This window comes from Girardinichthys multiradiatus, chromosome 6 (genome assembly GCF_021462225.1).
Source record: "Girardinichthys multiradiatus isolate DD_20200921_A chromosome 6, DD_fGirMul_XY1, whole genome shotgun sequence".
Taxonomy (NCBI): domain Eukaryota; kingdom Metazoa; phylum Chordata; class Actinopteri; order Cyprinodontiformes; family Goodeidae; genus Girardinichthys; species Girardinichthys multiradiatus.
Window position 1 is genome coordinate 3,485,096 of NC_061799.1, and position 24,462 is coordinate 3,509,557.

The 24,462-nt window shown below is 41.0% G+C and overlaps 1 protein-coding gene across 1 annotated transcript in view; it reads right to left on the bottom strand.

Annotated features, from left to right (window-relative positions):
* The window catches only part of LOC124870104 (contactin-associated protein-like 2), a 139,185-nt gene extending 115,135 nt beyond the window's left edge, over positions 1–24,050 (bottom strand). Inside the window, exons 1-3 of the mRNA XM_047368598.1 lie at positions 23,578–24,050; positions 19,706–19,816; positions 7,451–7,644 (exon numbers count right to left, since the gene is read on the bottom strand). Coding sequence (XP_047224554.1) covers positions 7,451–7,644; positions 19,706–19,816; positions 23,578–23,734 — 462 coding nt within the window. The 5' untranslated portion in view covers positions 23,735–24,050. The remainder of the gene's footprint in view (positions 1–7,450; positions 7,645–19,705; positions 19,817–23,577) is intronic.
* Positions 24,051–24,462: the final 412 nt, after the last annotated feature.

Consider the following 24,462-nt stretch of genomic DNA (forward strand, 5'->3'; position numbering starts at 1 on the left):
GTGGCTGCTTGCCGGGGCCTGGCCCCCTGGGCTCTGTCGGGCCTCTGCTTGGGAGGTGGTGTGTCCCGAGGTCTTGGGTCACTGGATCTGCTCAGGCGTGGACGGCTGCCGGCGGGTCCTGTGGGCTCGTCGCTATGGCTCCATTCGGTGGTTCCCCTCTCTCTTTTCTGAGCTTCTTTTATCCTTTTCATTTCAGTCTCCGTGTCCGTAACAATTGAAATATTCCCAAAGAAGTTTATAATAAAGTTTCTTTTATAAATATCAAGCAGGGCTTTAAAGCATTAGCTGTGATGCTCCGCTTGTGAAAGTAAATCTGTTGGGCAATTTCTTGGCACTCAAACAACAATTCTGAGCGCTACTCTGCCTGACAGGACACGGTAAAAAAAAACAAAAAGCATCTAATAATTCCAATTATAATTATATAAAATATATAATGATTATCATTAATAATTTATAATTATTAACCAAAACCACGCTAATGTCACTGATAAATCTCTCTTGCAAAAAATAAACACAAATACTTCTCATATATATATATATATATATATATATATATATATATATATATATATATATATATGTGAAAATTTACCATTTTGGCCTGATATCAAAATATTAGCATATTGTGATAAAGTTCATTATTTTCCATAATGTAATGATGAAAATTTAACATTCATATATTTTAGATTAATTGAACACTAACTGAAATATTTCAGGTCTTTTATTGTCTTAATACGGATGATTTTGGCATACAGCTCATGAAAACCCAAAATTCCTATCTCACAAAATTAGCATATCATTAAAAGGGTCTCTAAACGAGCTATGAACCTAATCATCTGAATCAACGAGTTAACTCTAAACACCTGCAAAAGATTCCTGAGGCCCTTAAAACTCCCAGCCTGGTTCATCACTCAAAACCCCGATCATGGGTAAGACTGCCGACCTGACTGCTGTCCAGAAGGCCACTATTGACACCCTCAAGCAAGAGGGTAAGACACAGATAGAAATTTCTGAACGAATAGGCTGTTCCCAGAGTGCTGTATCAAGGCACCTCAGTGGGAAGTCTGTGGGAAGGAAAAAGTGTGGCAGAAAACGCTGCACAACGAGAAGAGGTGACCGGACCCTGAGGAAGATTGTGGAGAAGTGCCGATTCCAGACCTTGGGGGACCTGCGGAAGCAGTGGACTGAGTCTGGAGTAGAAACATCCAGAGCCACCGTGCACAGGCGTGTGCAGGAAATGGGCTACAGGTGCCGCATTCCCCAGGTCAAGCCACTTTTGAACCAGAAACAGCGGCAGAAGCGCCTGACCTGGGCAACAAAGAAGCAGCACTGGACTGTTGCTCAGTGGTCCAAAGTACTTTTTTCGGATGAAAGCAAATTCTGCATGTCATTCGGAAATCAAGGTGCCAGAGTCTGAAGGAAGACTGGTGAGAAGGAAATGCCAAAATGCCAGAAGTCCAGTGTCAAGTACCCACAGTCAGTGATGGTCTGGGGTGCCGTGTCAGCTGCTGGTGTTGGTCCACTGTGTTTTATCAAGGGCAGGGTCAATGCAGCTAGCTATCAGGAGATTTTGGAGCACTTCATGCTTCCATCTGCTGAAAAGCTTTATGGAGATGAAGATTTCATTTTTCAGCACGACCTGGCACCTGTTCACAGTGCCAAAACCACTGGTAAAAGGTTTACTGACCATGGTATCACTGTGCTCAATTGGCCTGCCAACTCTCCTGACCTGAACCCCATAGAGGATATTGTGAAGAGAACGTTGAGAGACTCAAGACCCAACACTCTGGATGAGCTAAAGGCCGCTATCGAAGCATCCTGGGCCTCCATAAGACCTCAGCAGTGCCACAGGCTGATTGCCTCCATGCCACGCCGCATAGAAGCAGTCATTTCTGCCACAGGATTCCCGACCAAGTATTGAGTGCATAACTGTACATGATTATTTGAAGGTTGACGTTTTTGTATAAAAAACACTTTTCTTTTATTGGTCGGATGAAATATGCTAATTTTGTGAGATAGGAATTTTGGGTTTTCATGAGCTGTATGCCATAATCATCCGTATTAAGACAATAAAAGACCTGAAATATTTCAGTTAGTGTGCAATGAATCTAAAATATATGAATGTTAAATTTTCATCATTACATTATGGAAAATAATGAACTTTATCACAATATGCTAATATTTTGAGAAGGACCTGTAAGTACAACTCTGGTTCAAAAGCCATCACCTAACTAACAAGCACTATTGTGTTTAACTGAGAGCTAACTTGACTCAGAGTCAAGTTACCTAATTGTTACCACCTGTTCTAAAACCAAAAACCCTGAGTATCACAGCGCAGAGTAGGTCTACTCAGAACATGTTAACCGCCCTTTTTGAAATGGGCCCCAGGTGGTGCTTTAGTTAATTCCTCAGGTTTAGTTCCTTAATAATTCTTGTAATCTATTTAGGATGCATTTTAGTTTATGTTCTGTAAGAGCTTTCTTTGGTTAGATTGTTTTCTTGCATCTCTCTTCAGCTCATTCATGCTTTTGTTCCAAATCCTTGCCAAAGTCAGCTTGTAATCCATTTCATTCCAGTGACCTGCACCATGCCAATCTGTTTCACCTGTACCATGCTCTATTTATACACTTCTGTTCTGTTTACTCCTCCCTGGCTTATACTGTTTTCATGTCTGCATCTGTTTCCACCTGCCTGTTGTGAGTTTTGTTTGTTTGTGGGGGGGGCGGGAAATTTTTTACTGACTTCATGGCCTCTGCCCACCTGTCTGCATTTGGGTCCTACTTCAAGAACCAAGAAATTTTAGGAGGTTTTTATAGGTAGCCTTACCCAAATTTGTTAAAACAGCACCCTTGGGGCTCGTGCCGAGTCATTAAAATTAACCTAGCCCATATACCAAGAGTCACTTGTAAAATTAGGGAATGAGCAGCCGTGAACAAAAGTGACTGTTGAAATGTGAATGACTGCAGTAGGCTATTCAGTCATCCAGACCTCCAGTTGAAGAAGGGCAAGACTTTTGTATGAAGGCTGTCAGAGGCTAGGCAAGTCATTTCCCAACACCAGCTTAAACAGAACTTTCAGTAAAACTGCTTAGTAAGGTCTTTCAGGTTTAGGGAAGTCCGGACCCGTTGGATGGAGAGCTAGATTGAGCAATCCCTTTAGAAGTAGGGAAGTAGGAGGGAGGGGTTAGCTCATCGGACAACGGAAATCCATTCTATGCATAAACCAAGACTCGCTGGCTCTCATTGATTCTGGAATCTTGTCAGTCCCAATTTAGTGAAACAATTTGACATCCCTGTTCAGACTCTTGCTGCCCCTGTTTATGTTACCTCCCTGGAGAGTTCCTAGAAACCATTACTCAGCAAACCAAATCCATTCGACTTATTACCTCCGGCAACCACCATGAACTACTATGATTTTTCATCTTCCTCATTCAAGATTGCCCCATAGTTCTGGGGTACCCATTGCTACAGAAACATTATCCTCACATAAACTGGTCCAGTTTTCACATCGAATCCTGCAGTACATACTGTATATCCATATTGTTTACTTTCCACAATGCCCTCTTCCTACTGAGCCACAGGCGACTGTGGCTCAGTAGGAAGAGTAGTCGTCTTGCAATCGGAAGGTTGTGGGTTTGATTCCAGCTTCCTCCTGCTGTATGTCGATGTGCCCCTGGGCAAGGCACTTAACCTCAAGTTGCCTACCGATCTGCGTATCAGTGTATGAATGTGTGAGCGTTAGTGAGTGCGATTGGGTGAATGTGGCTCTAGTGTAAAGCGGTCTGTATGACTGGAAAGGTGCTATATAAATTCAGTCCATTTACCATTCCCTCATCAAAATCAAATCCCCTAAAATGACCCACTTCTCCTCCTTACCTCGCCACTGTTCCACCTGAATATCATGACCTCCAGCAAGTTTTCAGTAAAGATCTAGCCCTTTCATTTCCACCATATGATTGTACAATCGATCTCCTCCCTGCCCTGCCGTCTGGACAACTTTACAACCTCTCACGTTCGGAGGGTAAGGTGGTGGAAAAATATGATCAAGTCTCTTAAAACAGGTTTAACTCATCCCTTATCTTCTCCATTAAGTGCAGGTAAAAGACCAGAGCTGTACAAGACTGGCCGACTCCCACTATCCATTAACAGCTGCAACGCTTCTTGGGGTTCTCAAACGTTTACTGTCGGCTCTTGATTCTTCACGTCTTCCACCTTCAAGGCATCCCCACCGAGATCCCGTTGGATTGAGGACCGCAATTTATTTCCCAGGTGCGGAAGGATTTTTTCTGCTCATTAGGTGCCTAACCCAAACTGACTTCTGGTTTCCACCCTTAGACCAATGGACAGTATGAGAGAATGAATCAGGAGTTGGAAAATGCCCTCCAACGCGTGTGCTCCACGAACCTCACCACTTGGAGCTAACATTTTCCCTGGGTGGAATACGCTCATAACTCACACATTTCTGCTGCATCAGGCTACTCACCTTTTGAAGCCTCCTCAGACCACTGAGCAACAGTCCAGTTCTTTTTCTCCTTAGCCAAGGTAAGATGCTTGTAGCCCATGCGTATTTTTCATCTGTGCGTAGTGGCCCTTGATGCACTGACTCTAGCCTGAGTCAGCGCATCAAGGACTGCATGAATATGCTTGGATACAGCACCCTGTGAACAACCAGCTTCCTTAGCAATGATCTTTTGTGAGGAACTGTCCTTGTGATGGATGTAAGTGACTTTTTTCTGAACATCTGTCCAGTAAAATCAATTCAATTCAAAAATACTTAACTAATTAATCCCAAGGGGAAATTAAATGTTGTAGCTTATATTATACAGGATTCTTTAAAGAGCCATTGCATGGCAGAACCATGCTCATGGCAGTGGGCAGGAAGGGTCTCCTGTAGCGGTCTTACTTACAGCAGGTCTGAAGAAGCATCTGACTAAAGACACTGTTGTTGTACAACAGTCTCATGAAGCGGATGCTCAGGGTTCTGGCATCAGAGCTAGTCTCTGGCTCTGATGCTGCAGATTCGTCAGTCATCCCCATGATTGAGATGGCCATAATATAGCCATTACAAAACATCTATACATTAAAATGCTTTTTTAAATGGGTATTATGTAATGTTCTAATTTTCCGAGACACAGTATTTTAGGTTTTCATTATTTATAAGCCATAATCATAAAAAGTACAAGAAATACAGGCTTGAATTACACTGCCTGGCCAAAAAAAAAGTCGCCACCAAAACAAAAAGGTCATACACTCTAATATTTCGTTGGGCCGCCTTTAGCTTTGATTATGGCACACATTCCCTGTGGCATTGTTTCGATAAGCTTCTGCAATGTCACAAGATTTATTTCCACCCACTGTTGCATAAAATTTTCACCAAGATCTTGCATTGATGATGGTAGAGTCTGATCGCTGCGCAAAGACTTCTCCAGCACATAACCTGGTCATTCAGTATATTCAGGTAGTCAGCTGACCTCATTCTTTGAACACATACTGTTGCTGAACAGCTCTTTCCATCCAGGAGAGGGACGTCAACAAACTCTTCAGGAGACAGAACCCCTGGAAAGCTGCTGGACCGGATTCTGTCTCACCAGCCAGCCTGAAGCACTGCGCTGATCAGCTGTCTCCCGTCTTCACAGACATTTTTAACACCTCACTGGAGACATGTCATGTGCCAGCCTGCTTCAAGTCCTCCACCATCGTCCCTGTTCCCAAGAAGCCAAGGACCACAGGGCTTAATGACTTCAGACCCATCGCCCTGACCTCTGTGGTGATGAAGTCCTTTGAGCGCCTTCTGCTCTCACACCTAAAAGACATCACCGACCCCCTCCTGGACCCCCTGCAGTTTGCCTATAGAGCCAACAGGTCTGTAGATGATGCAGTCAACTTAGCCCTTCACTTCATCCTCCAGCACCTGGACTCCACAGGAACCTACGCCAGGATCGTATTTGTGGATTTCAGCTCTGCCTTCAACACCATCGTTCAAGCTCTGCTCCAGGAGAAGCTCTCCCTGCTGAGTGTACCCGACTCCACCTGCAGGTGGATCACTGACTTCCTGTCTGTCAGGAAGCAGGGCGTGAGGCTGGGGAAGCACGTCTCTGACTCCCTGACCATCAGCACCGGTTCCCCCAAGGCTGTGTTCTCTCTCCTCTGCTCTTCTCCCTGTACACCAACAGCTGCACCTCCAGTCACCAGTCTGTCAAGCTTCTGAAGTTTGCGGACGACACCACTCTGATCGGACTCATCTCTGATGGTGACGAGTCCGCGTACAGATGGGAGGTGGACCATCTGTTGGACTGGTGCAGCCAGAACAACCTTGAGCTCAACGCTCTAAAGGCAGTGGCATTTCTTCCTCGAAGATGATGGATCCCCACTATCCTTTTTAATAATGCGTTGGACAGTTTTTAACCCAATTTTGGTAGTTTCTGAAATCTCCTTAGATGTTTTCTCTGCTTGATGCATACTAATGATTTGACGCTTCTGAAAAAGACTGACATCTTTTCCACGACCACGGAATGTGTTTTTCGACATGGTTGTTTAAGAAATGAGAAGCAACTCATTGCACCAGTTGGGGTTAAATAACTTGTTGCCAGCTGAAACATAATCGCCCATGCAGTAATTATCCAATGAGGGGCTCATACCTATTTGCTTAGTCAAATCCAAGTGGCAACTTCTTTTTAGCCAGGCAGTGTAATTCATTCAATGTGTAATGAATCTACAGTAAATAATGGGTTTCACTTTCTGAAATGAACTTTTTCATGATATCCCTGTATATCCAGCTGCATATGCCCCAGTAAACAGGGTCTAATAGTGTAGATGGTCCAAGTGTCAGTTAACAGAGTTTTCTTGGTAATGCTACACCAACAGCGTTGATTAGAACTATAACTAAGACCATTAATTTCTAGGGTGTTTATTAAATATGCATGGTGTACTAATTTCAGTTACACACTCATTTTATATTTTTCTTTGTTATTTATTGTTCATTACTTCAGAAACGTCTTCTTGCAAAGTATTGTGCAAAAAATAAATGATAAACGATCCTGCAGCTTAATGATTTTGTGGGGCTTAGACACACAACGTTACCCTGGTGTACAGGGTTATAATTACTCGGGTAGTGTTAGAAATGAGACAGGTTTTTAAAACTGAAATATACTTTGTGGTGTGTAACATAATATCATAGTGAACCATAATTCTGATGGCTATAGACAGATACTGTTTTTGAATGAAATTCAGAGATTTTATTACACTTGGAATAATGTTGATTTTATTTGGCTGGGCTTAATTTAACCTGTTTTTGTTTTAAGGAACATTGGAATGACATTTGCTATAAATTTTATACTAAATAAAAAAACTGAACTAAATTAAAAGACGAATGTCAATCCTGGTTCAAACTACACTCTTTTCTTTGTGACATCACTGTGCATTTTTCTGCAAATAAAAAGTTAAATTCTTACCCAAATGTTTCCATCCTTTAAATAGGGCCTCCAGTTGTTGGCTGTGTCACTGTAAAGCAGCCGGTACTGACTTGTCCAATCGAAACTTCTGTAGCGGCCCTGGGTTGCTATGGAAACTACCTGCTTCCTAGAGCCCAGGTCTACCTGCAGCCACTGGTAACGGTCTGTATCCATAGGTGACCAGCCTCCAGCACCTAAATGTAGGGTGTATTAGAGTGAGAAATGTTAAAAACAGCGAGCAAAGAAAAGAAAAAAACACCATGTTTAAAAGGTAATGTAGAATTGTGCATTGTTGGGTCATTTTCCTTTTGGTATCTACTTCCACAGTCCCTTTCTCCATTATGCCTCTCAGGTAGTTTCTTCAGAGTTCTCCCATGTTTCCAATGACTATATACGGTTTTCATTAACTAATGGTTGCGTTCTCATTGCTCAGGAGCTCGTGAACATTTGATCTCTGCTTACAACAAATTCGCTGTTGCTACAATCAAGGCCAAAACATTAACTCCCTACAAAAGCCATGACTGAATCAATCTAATCATATTTTGGCAGTGTGTGTAGATAAGCTGCAAAATAATATGTCTCTTCGGGAATTTTCAAATCTGAAAAAAGTGTATTTGTAAACATATCTATAGAATTTTTCTTATCCCTGGCAGATTGTTATGGATGTATGATTATGATTCTGTTGCCTTTTCTAATCATCTCTTTGCTGCCCTAATTAAATATATCTGCCCTTGCTGCCGCACCGCTCACTGCTACAGCTTACACAACATAACTGTTGATTTGAGGTGACTGTGGCTCAGTAGGAAGAGTAGTCGTCTTGCAATCAGAAGGTTGTGGGTTCAATTCCAGCTTCCTCCTGCTGTATGTCGATGTGCCCCTGGGCAAGGCACTTAACCTCAAGTTGCCTACCGATCTGCGTATCGGTGTGTGAGTGCAATTGGGTGAATGTGGCGCTAGTGTAAAGAGCTTTGAGCAGTCTGTATGACCGGAAAAGCGCTATAAAAGTTCAGTCCATTTACCATTTCACATAACATGCAACACATAGTGAAGGATAAACTGATACAAGAGGGTTCAAAACATGATTTTAACAGATGTTTGGACGTTTTCTAGTCAGGTTCAGAATGATCAAATTAGACTAAAATTTAACACAAGATGAAATGCCCTTTAACAGAATTACTGGACTGGACTAAATGGAGAAAACTTGAGTTAATTGAAACAAACTCTAGTCACTTGAAATAAATACAAAGTGTAATTAAAAGGGAAGAACTGACTGAAACTGTGCGGTGTGTTTATAAAACTGGGTAAGACAAACTGAGATTATAAGACATAACATGCCCTTCATTTTTGTGTTCATCAATTTCATTAACCCTTCTAAACGGATGAGGAGTGAATTCTTCCACAGGACTCAGTTACAGTTAAATGTAATTGAACCAGATTTTCAAAATGGTATCTATGGATCAGATTTAATACTTACATTCACAATTTAATGACCCTTTTTGATGCCTACACTACACATAAGAAGAGACCAATCGAGGTATGGAAAGACAGTAAAACAAGCACTAGAACTAATGGAATTAGCACTTAGCATTATTAAAATAATAGCTACTAATAAAAACTAGTGACCTCATTCTTAAATATAATAAGGACTTACTGCATTAGAAAATACAGATAGATCTAAATAAAGCTAGATTGGAATAGAACAATCAGAGCCGTTATAATCTTGCTGATGAATACCACACAAAATTGTTATGGAACCAGATGATTAAAAGAGAGCAGTTTCATCATGGCCAAACAGAAACATTTGCAGGGAAGATCCAATGTCCTTCGTCCTGATTTTGACTTTATTTAACCCTATCATGGCCCATATTACAGCACTGACACCTGATTATTTCAAGGGTAACCCCTTGAGGTGTACCATCTTGTTGTTTATCTTCTGTCCTTGCAGAACAGAAGATAAACAACAGTAATACGAATCAAACAAATGTGAAAAAATCACACACAAATACACACAACATTCTCAAGGACACACACACTCTCACATACACTCTCACAACCACCAGCATAGCAACTACATGGCACATAGACTTAACATCAAGACACAAAATAAGACAACACATACAGAGGCAGAGTTTATGTGCATATCTCTGTGAGGATTAAGTCCAGAATAAATTAACCTTTTTTCTTACTGAAAGCAAGAACAAGATGTTTTACAATACAGTAAGTAAACGTTTGAAGGGATGAAGATTAGTTTCTGTGGCATGACCATAAATAACATCTGCGCATTCTAGGATTGGCAGCACCAGTTGTGGAAAACTCTTTTACGAGCTGGATGGAAAAAACATTCTCAGAACGATAATGTGACAATTTTAAGGCAACAGGCTTTCAAACAATATTAAATTTAGGACTTTAACTCGACCAGTTAGACTCAGATTTTATCTGACTTCAAAAGATGATTTTTTGAAACCTTTACAAGAAATAATTGCAGTGATTAAACTTGGAAAAACTATCACTCATTTAAGACTTACAGCAGGAGGAAAATTGCTGTTAACTTTATATAATTTGAAAAGAATAAATCTACCATTGCCTTCTGACAAAATTAAACTTAATGTCCTATATTAAAACTTGGTTTTCACCAAAAGTAGTAGTTGCATTAAATGATAGAGTTGGTTTAATTAAAAACAATAAAATCCCTGGCAGATTATACATACCGATTTATATCAAGTCAAGTTTATTTATATAGCGCTTTTCAGCAACAAGGCACGCGGGGCAATGTACATAAGGAGGAGCATTGCAGTGGTATGGAAAATCAAACAACAGGGGTAAGAACAGAATAATGCATAAGAAAATAAACTGAAAGTTGGACTGAAAACTTAACTAATAATGTTTAGATGGGACAGTCATTATTTATGCATAAATAGGTTCATTGTGGCAGGCAGAAATACAAATTCATTTTCAAATTTCACTACTTGATGCTGCAAAAGGGTGATGAGAGGCCAAGTATCCATAGTTTTGTGTCAGACCACCAGGTACTACAAAGGTAGGCTATACTTTCCTTTTTCTGAACAAAATGATTCTGTTTATAACTAATCTATTTGCTTTTTATCTTCTTTTACTCCTTAATAAGCTGGTACTCTGCGATGGACTGGCGACCTGTCCAGGGTGTACCCTGCCTCTCGCCCATAGACTGCTGGAGATAGGCACCAGCTCCCCCGCGACCCACTATGGAATAAGCGGTAGAAAATGACCGACTGACTGACTGTATATAATAATAATAATGGAAATAGCAATGTAAAAATATGATTATGTGTTGTGAAATGAAGATGGTGAAAGAAAAATGCTGATTTCCCAACCCAAGATTGTGATTTCTTGTTTGTGTCTTGTTTGTTTTGTTGTACTGGGATGGCTGTACGATCAAATTATTTTCAGGCATTGTCGGTCACAATACTCATGATTTCTCTGGAAAGGTTGATGAAGAGTCGTCCCACTATATTGCTTGATGATGTGAGCGATAATCCTAAACATATATTTTTCTCCCAGGTGAAGAAGGCCTGAAAATTTGGCTGGGACCAGCCTGACAAATGGGTCCATTTACACATTATTACTTAGAACATGAGATCTCTGGGGCTCAGGAACAATAGGAATCCAAAAATTGTGTTTGAGGGTTGAAAACGTATGGTTGAGAAGGTGTGACAGGAATGAATGAAGGCCCAAGGTATGAATGATGAATGATGTGGGCCACATGAGTGAGGTTCATGGATTGAATGGTATGTTTTAGTTTCTGTGAGCTCTTTTGTTTTGGGTTTTGATTCATAGTTGTATTCAGACAACTTATGAGCATTTTGGAGTGTGCCAAGTTTTATTTTTCATTAATTTTTCTCTAATGTCGGTGTTCCCTAAATGTGTTCAGATGCAACAATTTTCTGGGTTTTAGTTTTAGAGGTCCCTCCTTGAACCGCCACCTTAACGTGGTGGAGGGGTTTGAGTGCTCGAATGATCCTAGAGGCTATGTTGTCTGGGGATTAAATGCCCCTGGTAGGGTCTCCCATGGCAAACAGGCTCTAGGTGACGGGTCAGACAAAGAGCTGTTCAAGAACCCCTCATGAAGACTACGAAATAGAGGCACGTGACGTCGCCAGGTACGGCGGAGACGGGGTCCCACCCTGGAGCCAGGCCTGGGGTCGGGACTCGTCGGAGAGCGCCTGGTGGCTGGGTTGCTCCTCGCGGGACCCGGCCAGGCCAAGCCCGAACGAGAGACGCGAGACCATCCCCGAGTGGGCCCACCACCTGCAGGGGGAACCGTGAGGGACCGGTGCAAAGAGGATTGGGCGGCGGACGAAGGTGGAGACCTCGGCAGCCCGATCCCCGGATGCTTAGGCTGGCTCTAGGGACATGGAATGTCACCTCGCTGGGGGGGAAGGTGCCTGAGCTTGTGCGGGAGGTTGAGAGATATCGACTAGAAATAATCGGGTTCGCCTCCACGCACAGCGTGGGCTCTGGAAACCATCTCCTCGAGAGGGGCTGGACTCTCTTCTACTCTGGAGTGCAAATTAATATGTATTAACCCACAAAATTGATTACACCGTCTCCCAGCAACAAAACCTCTTCAAAGTGCCATTTTTCATGGAAATGTGCCCACATCAGTGGGGAAATCCCTCTTTGTTTGTGTGAAGCACTTTAAGGACAAGTGCCTTCAGCAACCACCGCCAGTGTCAAGAAGGATTTACCAAAAGACTTCATCTGATTAAGGGGTCAGTTCTTTCTGTCTATGGACACAAAGGACACAGCAAAGTGGTAAGCTGCAAATAACGCTAAAATGACAACAAACTTTGTTGTGTGCTGCTTTTAAGTCCTTAAGGACTGTGTGTTTTAAATAGTATTATTAGATAAACAGTATTGCATTCTTTTTGCAGTTTTTGTACCGCTAGATAATTGAATCTCTGTTATCAAACTACAAAAATGGCCTTTGGACTTAAAGTGGAGCACTCTTGACCTGGAGAGGGACGGGGTGTGAAGTGCCTCAGCAGCAGGAGACGGCTTTAAAACAAGTTGCTCTCAGACGCACCTCAGAACAGGGGTAAAAGAGGAGCCTGTGGAGCGGAGCTACAATAACAAGGAATTCACACCAAAGCAGTTCCACTTCACATAGACCACAACTGAATGATTTAAATGTGAAAAGGACAGACTTTTTGAACCAATAATGGACATAGTTGGCAGCCTGTGAAGGCAGCTGCTCTCTCTCTGGTAAAAGCTAACACTTGGCATAAAAATTCTTAGTACGTTTTCTTGAATTAGGTTTTTGTTAGAACACCTTAAAACACCTTATTCATCTTTTTTTTTTTTGTCCTGTTCGGCAGGACAGAATTGTGTTTGAGTGCCAAAAACAAGTGGAGCATTACGGCTAACGCTACAATGCTCTGCTTGACATATATGTGTATATATATATATATATATATATAGTCAGTCAGTCATTTTCTACCGCTTATTCCATAGTGGGTCGCGGGGGAGCTGGTGCCTATCTCCAGCAGTCTATGGGCGAGAGGCAGGGTACACCCTGGACAGATCGCCAGTCCATCACAGGGCAACACACAAACAACCACGCACACACTCATTCATTCACCTAAGGTCAATTTAGAGTGACCAATTAACCTAACGTAGAAGCATACGCCCCTTTTTGCCCATAAATGGAAACAGGACTTAAATCTAAAAAAAGAAAGAATATGTTAAATTCGAGCATTTTTTGCACCAACATCTCAGTGTGAAATTTGGTATTTCTTTTAAGCCAGGTCGGTAGGACACAATGATTCTCCTACTAATGCACAGAAACAGAAGGTTTTGGGCTCACTTTGTTGAACTTACCTCCTAGTTAGGTCTTAATGTGGATTTATACTTCTAATCAGCACTCTAGGTCTGAGTAAGATGGTGAAATACATTATTTAGTACCTGGATGCTGAAACAAACTAATAATTTTCATCCTCGGTCATTCTGGCTTTCGTTTTGTTCTAAATGAAGCAGAGTTTTATGATTATCAGGGACTACACAGCAAGACAAGTGTTCTCTATTGCCCCTTTTCCACTGAATCTTTTTTTAAGCGTTGCTGCTCTGCTCCACTGTCTCACTCTTCTCGGCACATAACCTTTTGTGTTTCCACTGACAGCTTGAGCTGTGTCTTGAAGCCCTGCCTCCTGCCATCAGTGTAGTGCTCTGTGCTGCTGTTAACATTACTTTATGACATTGTCACATTAATCTGCATGAAACAATATTAAATAAATAGAAGATAAAAACATAAATAAACTAAATACAAATAATGTTTGTATTGTTGCATATGCAAGAATGCCTTATATATGATTTTTTCCATGTATAAAATTATCTACTGGGATAATTTTCTGGACCACATCCCAGCCAGAACCTAAAGAGCCATAAATAAGGCTCAGGGGTTTTGATATGAGGGGGTGAGGCAGGAGAAGCAGAGAGAAGAGTTGCTGCTGTCTGGATGGTGAAGCTCCAAAGTTTGGCTGAAGAAGTTACAGTTTTGAGAAAGTTTTTGTCTCAGCCATTGCAATAACGAGGAAAAGGACTTTAAAGCGCAAAACCATGGACTTTTGAACTTGCTAGATGTTTCAAACACACAATTTGCTGAACTCTGTCACAGAATGACAAAACAAAAGTACAGAAGATCTAAAGTTGCAGGCAGTCAGGTCAGACCGGGGGGAATAAAATCAAAGGGGGAAGGAAATAGGTAATACAATGTAGTCATGTTGTGGGCAGAACATAAGAACCTATCTTATGTCAAGTTAGCTCTATATATGTTTATCATGGATAGACCTTGACACAGAGTAGTTAAAATTGATCCACCAATGTTATGCCCCTGATTCACCTCCAGGGGTAGTAATAAACCCACAAGTACTATGAAAGGTGAGGTGATATAGCGGATTTAAAAGAAGTAGGATGTAGAACAAAGCAGACTACAAAAGTCTGTGCTTGTGCTCAGAGCAGAGACATCATGTGATCATCCAGTGTTTGTTTGATCTTAGCAATGTTTGGATCACCATAATCTGCTTCAGTTAGTAGCCATTAAATTAATTGCAAATTTATTGTTAAATATTGAAATGATGATGCTGATGTGATGAGCCCCCTTGTTACCTAGTTTGCACTGATATCCCTGCAACCATTATTGAGCTTCGGTTTGTGCAGTAGTTGTGGTGCTGTGCTTTGGCCCAAGTGGTTGTGGGTTCAAACCCATCGTAAGACAAACACCATTGACTTGGGCTCACATGATTGTAAAAACTATGAACATCCTTTAACTTGTAAACTATACTATTGGAGAGCAGAATTTAAAAATATGGCAACTAAAATATTGCAGCCAACCACCCAAGCCATCCACTGTTGAAATCACATTAAAATTGTTGGTACTCTGGGAAGGCGTGGTAAGGCGTATTCGTCACCTTCTGTTTTCACTGTTGCACTCGGTGGATTGTTTGGTGTGTGAAGGCTCTCTCGTTTGACCCGATTTCTCTCTACTGTGATACTCTAATACATAAGCACATTAAAACACATACTTTCTGTGCTAGATTTAGCTCCACCATGGCTACCTGTTCTGTTGTTTCTCCATCTCTTTCTGAGTCTCCTCCTCTCTCCTGCTCTCTGTGTCAGATGTTCAGTTACTCCTCTGCCTCCTTTAGTGATAATGGTACGTGTAATGAATGTAGCATTTTTGTAGCTTTGGAGGCGAGGGTGTCGGAATTGGAGGCCCGGCTTCGCGCTGTCAAAAAACCAGCAGATAGCCGAGGCCCCTTAGCCAGCATGGAGCCACCGAGGGTCGGTGTGTAAGTTCGCCAAAACAATATCGGACTCCGTAATTTTCTCTGGTCCCCACCCCGATATGACCAGTGACGACATGTTTGGCCACATGCTGTCATTCAACCGCTGGCTGTCTAGATGGTGTCCAGAGAACGATGTGGGCTACATTGATAACTGGCGAACATCACTTCTTTCTAGGAATCTGGCCGAATTTATTAGTTCTCCAAAACTCTGACAACCCACGGTTCAGACCAGGAACCAGGGTTGTAGTTTAACACTCCTCTCTGCAGCTTCTGTACTGCTACCCACCCATTACCCTAATAAGACCAAAATTGAATAGATTAAAAAATTATCTAAAATGAGGAAATCAGGAAAATCTAATAAAAATAAACACAACTCAGACTAAAAAGAAAAATAAAACAATTAAATGTGGCTTACTGAACATTTGATCTCTCTCTTCAAAGACTTTGCTATTTAGTGACCTGAATTGTTACAATCGATTTATTTTGCCTCACAGAAACCTGGCTGCAGCAAGAGGATTATGTTACTATAAATGAGTAAACTCCTACTAATTATTTAAATTTCCACATTCCTCAAAATACTGGGCGAGGAGGAGGAGTAGCAACCATCTTTCAGTCTGATTTATTCATTAGTCCCAGACCAATCAATAGCTACAACTCTTTTGAATATTTAATCCTTAGTTTTCCTCATCCAAATTGCAAAGCACTAAAACCACTTCTGTTTGTTGTTTTGTACAGTCCACCAGGCCCTTACTCTCAATTTTTAGATCAGTTTTTAGACCTTTTATCTGATTTAGTGTTAAGTGCAGATAAGGTTATTATAGTGGGGGATTTAACATTCATGTTGACACTGAAAGTGATAGCCTAAATATAGCCTTTAATGCTATCTTAGTCTCAATTGGCTTTGCTCAAAACAATAACAAACCTACCCACCTTTGTCTTCATTCTCTGGACCTTGTGTTGACATATGGCATTGAGTGTAAAAAAATAACAATATTTTCTCATACCCCTGTCCTGTCTGACCTTTTTTTAATAACCTTTGAGTTTAATTTAACTGAGTACTCCACACCTGAAAGAACATTTCATTATTGTAGATCATTATCAGACAATGCTGTAACAACCTTTAAAGAATCTGTTCTACTTTTAATTTCATCATTATCACAGAAAAACACAGTGGAGGGCAATAATTTTGTTTCTTCACCTTCAGAAATTGATTCTCTTGTTCATAGTGTTACTTCATCATTGCGTAGTGCATAAGACAATGCAGCCCCCTTGAAAAAGAAGGTAATTATTCATAGGAGGCTGGCTCCCTGGTTTAATTCAGAGCTGCATACTTTAAAGCACAATGTTAGAAAATTGGAGAGAAAATGGCGCTCTACACACCTAGAGGATTCCTACTTAATCTGGAAAAAGAGCCTACTGTTGTATAAAAAGACACTTTGCCAAGCCACAACAGCTTATTTCTCATCATTAATAGAAGAGAACAAGAATAATCCTAGGTTTCTCTTTAGTACAGTTGCTATACTTACACAGTCATATCTCTGTTGAGCGATCCATTCCCTTAGCTCTCAGCAGTCATGACTTTATGGGATTCTTCGAAAAATAAAATTGACTCTATTAAAAATAAAATATTTGACATACTCCTGAAGATGATTACTTCATCCTCTGCAAGTAAGACATTGGAAGTAAATGTAGAACTTGATCTGTGTTTGGACTGTTTTGATCCTGTGAAGCTTCCTGAGTTATCAGAAATATTAGCTTCATCCAAACCTTCAACTTGTATGTTAGACCCAATACCAACCAAATTATTTAAGGAAGTGTTCCCTCTGATTACCAAACCCATTTTAGATATGATTAATCTATCCTTAGTAAATGGATATGTACCACAAGCTTTTAAAGTAGCTGTAATTAAGCCTTCGCTTGATCGAGATGACATGAAAAATTACAGACCCATCTCCAATCTTCCATTCTTATCTAAAATTCTTGAGAAAGTAGTTGCTAATCAAATGTGTGAGCATTTACACAGCAATGACCTGTTTGAAGAGTTTCAGTCAGGTTTCAGAACTCATCATAGCACTGAAACAGCTCTGCTGAAAGTCACTAATGATATTCTTATGGCCTCAGATAATGGACTTGTGTCTGTACTTGTCCTGTTAGATCTCATTGGTGGGTTTGATACAGTTGATCACAATATTCTCTTAGAAAGGCTGGAACATGCTGTAGGAATTAGGGGAACAGCGCTAGGCTGGTTTAAATCTTATTTGTCTGACAGATCCCAGTTTGTTCATGTAAATGATAAATCATCTTTAAACTCCAGGGTTAATTGTGGAGTACCACAGGATTCAGTACTTGGGCCAATTCTCTTTACTATATATATGCTTCCGATAGGTAAAATTATCAGGCAGCATAGGATAAATTTTCACTATTACGCTGATGATACTCAGCTTTACTTATCCATAAATTCTGATGAGCCCAACCAATTAGATAGACTACAAGCATGTCTTGAAGACATAAAAACTTGGATGACTTTAAATTTTCTGCTTCTAAATTCAGACAAGACAGAAATTGTCGTCTTTGGACCGGAATCTTTAAAAAAGAAACTGCTTAGTCAATCGCTTAACCTGGATGGCATTAAATTGACCTCCGGTAATAAAGTGAAAAACCTTGGTGTTATTTTTGACCAGGAGATGTCATTTAATTCCCATATTAAACAGGTTTCTAGGACTTCCTTCTTTCACCTCCGGAACATTGCCAAAATTAGAAATATCCTGTCCAGGAGTGACGCTGGAAAACTAGTCCATGCATTTGTTACTTCAAGGCTGGACTATTATAATTCTTTACATTCTTTCAGGATGTCCACAAAATGCATTTAAAAGCCTTCAGCTGATTCAAAATGCTGCAGCAAGAGTTCTGATGAAAATTAAAAAGAGAGATCATATTTCTACCACTTTAGCTTCCCATCATTGACTCCATGTTAAATCCAGAACAGTATTTAAAATTCTCCTCCTAACATATAAAGCCCTTAATGATCTAGCCCTTAATGATCTAGCCTCATCATACATCAGAGATCTGATCTAGAAGTAGAATGGGAGGCAGGTCCTTTAGTTATCAGGATCCTCTCCTGTGGAACCAGCTCCCAGTTTTAGTCCGTGAGGCAAACACCCTGTCAACTTTTAAGGCTAGGCTTAAAACGTTCCTTTTTGACAAAGCTAATAGTTAGAGTGGCTTAGGTTATCCTGAGCTATCTCTGTAGTTATACTGCTATAGCCTTAGGCTGCTGGAGGACATAATGAGCATTTTCACTCACCTAGCTACATTCTCACATTACTCTCGAATTTTGCATTATTTGCTGTTATTTCAGCTTTTAACTTTATGTTCTCTATCTTTTCTCTTCCTAGAAGCTACACCTGGCCTGACTCTGTGTCTACCTGTGACACCTTTCTGGAGAGGGGAGGCATCGTACAAGCTTCTGCTGGCAACAACTTAATGCTCACCCTCTAACCGATGATTCACATGGCCCTGTCTTTCAGTGTTTAACCCTTTCTCTCTCCTAGACATGGCGATTGACTGAGCTTTTACTATAACTAATTATATGTGCTCTCTTTCAGACTCTAACCTTGAAAACTGGCTCAGAGTTTATCTGTTCTTTCTTTCTAGATGAAACGACTAAAGGAGCTACATCCATTAACCTTTACTTTTCCTTCCCATAGAAAGTACTCCTGGATCAGTGCTTCTATGTTCTTTGTGTGTCTCTGCTCTGTTCTCTCAAACCCCCAGTCGGTCGTGGCAGATGGCCGCTCACACTGAGTCTGGTTCTGTTAGAGGTTTCTTCCTGTTAAAAGGGGAGTTTTTCTTCTCCACTGTCGTTACATGCATGCTCAGTATGAGGGATTGCTTCAAAGTCAATGCCAGTGACTGTTCACTGTCGCTACATGCTCATCCAGGAGGAGTGACTGCTACAAGTCTCTGACTCGATGCAATCTGCTGGGTTTCCTTAGATAGAAAAACTTTTTATCCAATTTGAATAAATAACTGAATCTGACTGCACTGTTCGATGATTAGGAATAATTGGAATGTATGTACCTGACTTTTGTGAAGCCCCTTGAGACGACGTGTTGTGAATTGGCGCTATATACATAAACTGAATTGAATTGAAATTCCAATGATAATTAGATTAATTATGCAGCTTTAGATTGAACTGAACTGAATAAAGTACACTTAGGCAACTTGTTTTTAACCATCTTTACTCTCCTTGAGACATAGAAGATTTTAAAATATTAATCCTATGAACCTAAATATACCCCCATCTTAAACCAAAGATTCATGCAAAAGCATATATAACACAACAGTAAATATAAACAATACACATAATTTAAAAGTGGACTCAATGCTCAATGGTATCAAGAATGGCAAAATGCTTAACATTGCACAGCCATACCTTGTATTCTGTTGAGTTTAGCAAAAGCGGCTCCATATCCTCGGCCATATTCTGATGAACTGTTGAAGGCTTTGTTGGGAAGCAGTGTTACCAAGCTGTCCTCACACTTCCCTAAACCATTAAGATGGAAAAAAGACACAGAAGTTAACTTTCACATGTAAACTGGCTGTTCTCTAGTAGCATCTGCAAGGTGAATAGTTAGCAATAGAAATCATTTACGCTAAATTCAGGAAATAACCAATGAAGTTTCATCATAAGAAACTAGGGGTATTTAATAATAAATATTAAAAAAGATCTTTCTGTTAGTGATAACTATATATTCACGATCAAATTCAGGTCCCTTCCATCAGTATACACAAGTATTTTTTACCAACAGACTTACAGTACACTTTTTTTCTCATTTTTGCAGAAAAGCAGTCAAACTCCTAGCATGTTTTCAAACAAGTCTTGAGCAACTTTCCTTTATAAAGTTTGTCTTTTGCTGCCTTTTCTCTCATTTTTGGGCTCAGTTATTCCTAATCCTTGTTCTTGACCATTATCAAAGAAATGTTTTTTGTTGCAAAAGCACTTAACACAATTATGATCTATGAATTTCTGCTTCCCAGGGCATAAATATGACATGAAAATGTACTTTAGCCCTATGGCTACTAGCCTGGTCCAGAAACTATACATATCTTGTCACCTTTCATAACATAACAAATGTAAACATTTGCAATTTACAACTCTAACAATAATAATGGACCCATGTATTTTAGTCTGAATGGGGTTTTCTGCTCACTTTTAAGCATGGTATGATCTGTGATGCTGTGGGCCTGTTGTGCTCCAAAAATCCAGAGAACCTTGCTGGACTAACACCAGAACATTTTCTGTAAATGTTCTCCCCGTGCATGCGTGGGTTCTCACCGGGTACTCCGGCTTCCTACCACAGTCCAAAGACATGTCTGTTAGGTTAATTAGTCTCTCTAAGTATCCCTTAGGTGTATGAATGGTTGTGTGCGTGGTTGTTTGTGTGTTGCCCTGTGACGGACTGGTGACTTGTCCAGGGTATACCCCGCCTTTCGCCCATAGACTGCTGGAGACAGGCACCAGCTTCCCCACGACCCACTATGGAATAGGTGGTAGAAAATGACCGACTGACTGACTGGATCTAAAACTAGGCAAAATCCAAACATCAGTTGTTCCCCAAACACAATTTCTTCTTTCACAGCTATCACAGTCCTTTAATCTAAAAGGAAAAGACCATAAGAGAGTACCCAGGACTCTGATCCACCTACAACAGGAAAGCCACCTTTAGACCCCAGGAGCCAGTGTTAGATGTTCCAACACAGCTGAATTAATGGCTAACTTTTCATCAAATTCTGCACAGGCCTGGTAATGAGCCATACATTGGATTCATGGGTGTTAAACTAGGTAAACATCTAAAACATGCAGAACACTGGCTCATGTGGACTGTAGTTGGCCATCCTTGATCTAAAGAGATAGTTGAATGGTCAATGATCCTTCTCACTGTATGCTCCAAGCTTGTGAAGTGTTAGAAGTAAAGAGTCTGTGTTCCTACAGATAACAGGAGGTTGTACAAAGTGTTAGCAGAAGGGGTACCAAAAATAATGCCACCAGTGACTTTGCTATAAACAATTATTTCTGAAAATTATGTTTTTCCCCACTAAATGAATGTACTTAACACAGGCTGGATTTTACTAAACTTGGGGATGTGCTATTATGCAACTGCAACTAACAATAAATGAAGACAAGATTTTAAGGCTTTTACATATCGTCACAAAGGAGAGCCAACGCAACCATCTGTTACATCTGTTTGTCGGAGCTGACAAATGAAATGGAAGGCTGAAGTTAGGAGTGCGCTGCTAAGGTGGGCAGTCACAACGCTGTTCCACACTGCAGGATTTACATCAAATATTGTAATATACAGGTCGTTCTCAAAATATTAGCATATTGTGATAAAGTTCATTATTTTCCATAATGTAATGATGAAAATTTAACATTCATATATTTTAGATTCATTGCACACTAACTGAAATATTTCAGGTCTTTTATTGTCTTAATACGGATGATTTTGGCATACAGCTCATGAAAACCCAAAATTCCTATCTCACAAAATTAGCATATCATTAAAAGGGTCTCTAAACGAGCTATGAATCTAATCATCTGAATCAACGAGTTAACTCTAAACATCTGCAAAAGATTCCTGAGGCCTTTAAAACTCCCAGCCTGGTTCATCACTCAAAACCCCAATCATGGGTAAGACTGCCGACCTGACTGCTGTCCAGAAGGCCACTATTGACACCCTCAAGCAAGAAGGTAAGACACAGAAAGAAATTTCTGAATGAATAGGTTGTTCCCAGAGGGCTGTATCAAGGCACCTCAGTGGGAAGTCTGTGGGAAGGAAAAAGTGTGGCAGAAAACGCTGCACAACGAGAAGAGGTGACCGGACCCTGAGGAAGATTGTGGAGAAGGGCCGATTCCAGACCTTGGGGGACCTGCGGAAGCAGTGGACTGAGTCTGGAGTAGAAACATCCAGAGCCACCGTGCACAGGCGTGTGCAGGAAATGGGCTACAGGTGCCGCATTCCCCAGACCTGGGCTACAGAGAAGCAGCACTGGACTGTTGCTCAGTGGTCCAAAATACTTTTTTCGAATGAAAGCAAATTCTGCATGTCATTTGGAAATCAAGGTGCCAGAGTCTGGAGGAAGACTGGGGAGAAGGAAATGCCAAAATGCCAGAAGTCCAGTGCCAAGTACCCACAGTCAGTGATGGTCTGGGGTGCCGTGTCAGCTGCTGGTGTTGGTCCACTGTGTTTTATCAAGGGCAGGGTCAATACAGCTAGCTATCAGGAGATTTTGGAGCACTTCATGCTTCCATCTGCTGAAAAGCTTTATGGAGATGAAGATTTCATTTTTCAGCACGACCTGGCACCTGCTCACAGTGCCAAAACCACTGGTAAATGGTTTACTGACCATGGTATCACTGTGCTCAATTGGCCTGCCAACTCTCCTGACCTGAACCCCATAGAGAATCTGTGGGATATTGTGAAGAGAACGTTGAGAGACTCAAGACCCAACACTCTGGATGAGCTAAAGGCCGCTATTGAAGCATCCTGGGCCTCCATAAGACCTCAGCAGTGCCACAGGCTGATTGCCTCCATGCCACGCCGCATTGAAGCAGTCATTTCTGCAAAAGGATTCCCGACCAAGTATTGAGTGCATAACTGTACATGATTATTTGAAGGTTGACGTTTTTTGTATTAAAAACACTTTTCTTTTATTGGTCGGATGAAATATGCTAATTTTGTGAGTTGGGAATTTTGGGTTTTCATGAGCTGTATGCCAAAATCATCTGTATTAAGACAATAAAAGACCTGAAATATTTCAGTTAGTGTGCAATGAATCTAAAATATATGAATGTTAAATTTTCATCATTACATTATGGAAAATAATTAACTTTATCACAATATGCTAATATTTTGAGAAGGACCTGTACACTAGAAGATGACAGGGTTGTTGTGAGAACAAAAGGCAACACTGTTGTAATTTCTTATTCCTTTTCCTGATTCATTACATTAACTGACCAGGTTCAGCTCAATCAGATCTTTCTCCTGTATTTAGAGCAGGAGGCTGACTCCAGTCGGGATCCAGTCCTCCTCAGGAAGCAGATTGTCTCGTCCTTGATGAACGAAAATCTCGCGCGGATGGTGATGCTGGGCCGCTGGTCTGGTCCAAAGGATCATTTCTGCATAGTCCGCTGCTTTGTACTCAGCGATAAACTGTCTTCATACTGAATTGACTGCTACCGAGAGGAATAATCTGCGTGTGTGTGTTTGTGTGTATATGTATGTGTGAGAGAGATAATATACTTACGGGATGCTGACGATGCGCCATAAGATGTGGTGATGACGGTACATGTAATTAGCAGCCGTAACATCGCAGCCAAAACGGACATCTTCACAGAAAAGACAAAGACAAAAACAGAGTGGTTCCAGGTGTCTCTCCCCGCCCCCGCTAACAGTGTGGTCATACACAAAGCAGACAAATTTCTTTCCTGGCGTTAAAGTAGAATTGTTGTCTGCCTCGCTTAGCTATCTGCAGATGTCCCTGTTTTTTTTTTTTTTCTTCCTAACAAACACCCAAAACCTAGGAGAGATCGGTCAACACCGTACAGTCTCTGCGCAGACCGCCGTGAGGCTCCGGTTCCATTGTCAGACAGACAGGCAAGAGGGACAGAAGGTGTCCAACCGAAGAACACCATCCGCCCCTACACCCTTATGTTATGGTACAGCCCATAATGTTTAACAATACCAAGGCTTCCTGAAGGGGTTAGATGCTGAACGCGCCAAGATGTTCTCACAATACATGGGAAGAAAAAGAGGAGGACTGGGAGGAGGTGTGCACACAAAGACCATATCGTGAAGTCTAAATTTACCACAGAAAGAACATGATTTAGAAAAGAAAATCACAACTTTGTTGCACAAGGGTTTATGTTAACAGTAGGCTACAACGCGAATAGTCCATAGAGCTATAAACATATATAGTTGTTTTCTAATGCAGGTGCTCCATGTGATGCTCTAATATTGGTTTTCCTGGTATAGTTTCGCGAAAGGACGATCCTGTAATTAGCAACCGATTCGCAGCTTCTAGTATATGGAAGCAAATCGTTACCATATTTCAAATGAAAAAGCATGTTCAGAAATGCTTTTTCATTTTAAGAATGTGGCTGCATTGTTTGACTCATAAATGAAATTAGTA